At 43.7% G+C, this 3,366-nt stretch overlaps 1 protein-coding gene across 1 annotated transcript; it reads left to right on the top strand.

Moving 5' to 3' along the window:
• The first annotated feature begins 372 nt into the window (after positions 1-372).
• Positions 373-720, top strand: LOC114907799 (40S ribosomal protein S26-like). The gene has a single exon (XM_029243766.1). It carries the CDS (start codon positions 373-375, stop codon positions 718-720), a length of 348 nt encoding a protein of 115 aa, XP_029099599.1.
• The last annotated feature ends 2,646 nt before the right edge of the window (positions 721-3,366 follow it).

Raw genomic sequence — 3,366 nt, 5'->3', positions numbered from 1 at the left:
ATTGAAGAGAGTTCCCTGTACTATACAGTAGGTTCTTATTAGTTATCCATTTTATATCTAGTAGTATGTGTATGTCAATACCAGTTGTGTGATTTTTAAATAAATTACATACTATTTGATTCCACTGACACTACATTCTCGAAATGACAAAATTACAGAGATGGAAAACAAGTTCATGCTTGCAAGAATTGGGGACAGGGTGGGAGTGGTGAAGAAATCAACTGACTCTTACTATAAAAGGGGAGAACACAAGAGACCTTTGTGGTGCTGGAACAGTCCTGTGCCTTGACTGTGGTGGTAGTTAAGTGAATCTACACATGTGGTATAATTGCATAAAGCTACACACAGCTCTTTCGCCTCCTCGCTTCCAAGATGACCAAGAAAAGAAGGAACAATGGTCGTGCCATAAAGGGCCGCGGCCATGTGCAGCCTATTCGCTGTACCAGCTGTGCCCGTTGTGTGCCCAAGGATAAGGCCATTAAGAAGTTCATCATTCGGAACATCGTAGAGGCCACAGCCGTCAGGGACATTTCCAAAGCGAGTGTTTTTGACGCCTGTGTGCTTCCCAAGCTGTATGTGAAACTGCATTACTGCGTGAGTTGTGCCATTCACAGCAAGGTAGTCAGGAATCGTTCTTGGGAAGCCCGGAAGGACCAAACACCTCCACCCCGATTTAGACCTGCGGGTGCTGCCCTACGACGTCCACCAAAGCCCATGTAAAGAGCTAAGTCCTTAAAGACTAAAGAAATACTGTTCCCTGGGAAGAAAATAAAGTAGAAATTATACTTAAAAAAAAAAGCTACACACACATACACACATACTCTCCACCCACAAACTGTCTGCTCACGGGACAGAATTCCAGGGCAGTGGGTTTTGGGAATTGGTCGCTTAAATAAATTTGAGTCTCTGGATTATTTTTATTTTTTTTTTCAGAGTAATTTCCAAAGTGCATTGACTGGTGAAATCTAAAAAAGTTCTGTGAATTGCACCAATACCAGTGCCCCGGCTTTGATTTTGTACTGCAGTTTGGTAACATGTTACCATGGGAGGGAACTCTAAGAAGGGGACACAGGCTTCTCTGTATTATTTTTGCAACTTCCTGTGAATCTATAATTATTTCAAAATAGTTTTTAAGAAGTAACTTCGAAATTACTGGAGAAATTTGTACTGCAATATATCACTCAGTAAGTACATTTGTTCAATGTATAGTTTAATTTATGTAGAGAAATACAGGGTGCTATCGAGTGAATTGTGTCCCCGTCAAAATTCACATGTTGAAGCCCTAAGGGTATTTGGAGATGTGGCCTTTGGGAAGGAATTAGGTTTGTATGAGGTCATGAGGGTGGATCCCCCATGATGAGATTAGTACCCTTATTAGAAGAAACCAGAGAGCTCGCTCTTGCTTTCTCCATCACATGAGGACACAGTGAGAAGGTGCCTGTCTGCAAGCCAGGAAAAGGGTTCTCACCAGAACCCAACCATGCTGGCACCCTGATCTTGGACTTCTAGCCTCCAGAACTGTGAGAAAATTAATTTCTGTTGCTTACGCTACCCAATATGCTATTTTTTTATAGCATCCCTAGCTAACTAAGACAAAGGGAGATGATTATTCATTTCTTGCATCCGTTTGTTCATTGATTCATTACCCAGCAGTGATTACGTATTTTGATTGTCTCCTCTGGTCCTTGGGACATAAAACAAGGGGTCCAGTATGGTCATGGTACCCACAGAGCGCTTCCCTGGGCAGAGCAGGACTCTGAGGGAAAGTGCAGCAGGAAGGATGGATTAAGGCCCTGAAGTGGGACAAGGCACATGGAACAAAAGGAATCCACCCTGGATGGAGCAGAGAGCAGAGGGTTGAGGGAGATGAAAAGAGGCCGAGGAGGCGGACAGGGGTCAGATAGCACAGGGCGTTTGGGGTCTGTGACTCCAGTCATGCGGTCACATGACTCCATGTCTTGATTTGCTTGGGATAGCCTCTGTATATATCCGTTGCCCTGGCATAATTTCTACTGCACTCACTTTTACTTTTAGGAATGTCTTTCTTTGGATGATAGCAGTCCCCTTGCACTTGAGTCACGGTTTGGATTGCACCGTGTCCTGAGGATGATGGGCAATCCTTTGCAGGGTTTTTAGCCAGAGTGTTAGGGTCTCATTTTTATTTTAGAACAACCTTCCCAGCTTCAGGGACTAGAGAATACTGCTGAAAGGAAAAACAAGATGACCTGAAGGTACGTGCTTAGTTCTCTACAAAGGAAGAAAAAAAAATGGGGGAGGGAAGAGGACTGCCAGGGGCTTGACAACCTAATAGAATCTTTGTGCTAAACTTCAAGCCCATCACCTTAAGGTGGCGGTTAGGATGGCCACACCCAGCCACCGCAGGGGTTTTATTGTTTACTTCCCACCCACCTCCACCTCCCCAGCCCTCCCAACCCCCATCTCCTAACCCCCTTCCTCTTCCAACCCTCTCACCTCCCAGACTCACCCCTAGATAAAAATCCAGGTTTTTTTGGATGGTTGACAAAGGACAACCATGGAAGAGGGAGCAGGCAGCAAACAGGATTCACCGTGTGGGACCAGGTCCTTTATTGCCTTCGGATGCCTTGCTCTGTCTTTAGACCCGGAACTAAGGAGCTGGCAGCATTCCACGCGGACACCCACACTGTAGAGTCAAAACAGCTCTGTCCATCTCTGCACCTGAATTTCCCTCTGCAACATGGCCAGAATCCAATCTTTGGGATAGATGTATCAATGCTTGAAATTATTATTTTGAGCAGAGATTTCCTGCAGGGTTAAAAAATTAGACTTTCTCCCAATTTCTCCTGTGCTTTCTAACATTAAGTAAAGGGCCCCATCCTCTATCTCAAACAATGCTTTGCTTCCTTTGTTTCAGAACTTTCTAAAGATCAGTGACATTTCTCGAAGAGATTCTTGTTTCACTCCTTTTCCTCTTACCTCCCTCCCCAATCCCATTACCTTTTTTACTTGCCAACCATGAGAGGTGTTATCTTTTGGTGATTTTTTAACTTAGCTCCCAATTGCTCTCTATAACCATATCCACAAACCCTGTTCTTACAGTACAGTATTTGTCACAGTACAATATTCCTTATTACACCAAGCACTATTAAAAACGAAACATGACTAACTTTCCATCTTTAATTTAAAATTAACTCTTTTCTTTTAGTGTAAAACTGAAGTGGTCCCTGTCTCTTTAAGTCAGATCAATCATCCCAAATGTGGACTGGAGTTTGTATTGGCACGATCCTGAAAAGAGAATTATTTCCCGACCTTGCCAGGGAGAGACAGCTTTCAGGCTATTTGCTAGAGAAGGTAATTTTGATGTAAACTGACATTTCTCAGATGCCC

Source organism: Monodon monoceros, unplaced genomic scaffold (assembly GCF_005190385.1).
Source record: "Monodon monoceros isolate NGI ecotype Baffin Bay Population unplaced genomic scaffold, NGI_Narwhal_1 Super_Scaffold_3, whole genome shotgun sequence".
Taxonomy (NCBI): Eukaryota; Metazoa; Chordata; class Mammalia; order Artiodactyla; family Monodontidae; genus Monodon; species Monodon monoceros.
Note: the sequence above shows the minus strand (reverse complement) of the source record. Positions and strands in the feature narration are given on the sequence as shown.

Coding starts and splice junctions, on each gene's coding strand:
- LOC114907799 (XM_029243766.1), top strand. CDS start 373: ATGACCAAGAAAAGAAGGAACAATGGTCGTGCCATAAAGGGCCGCGGC.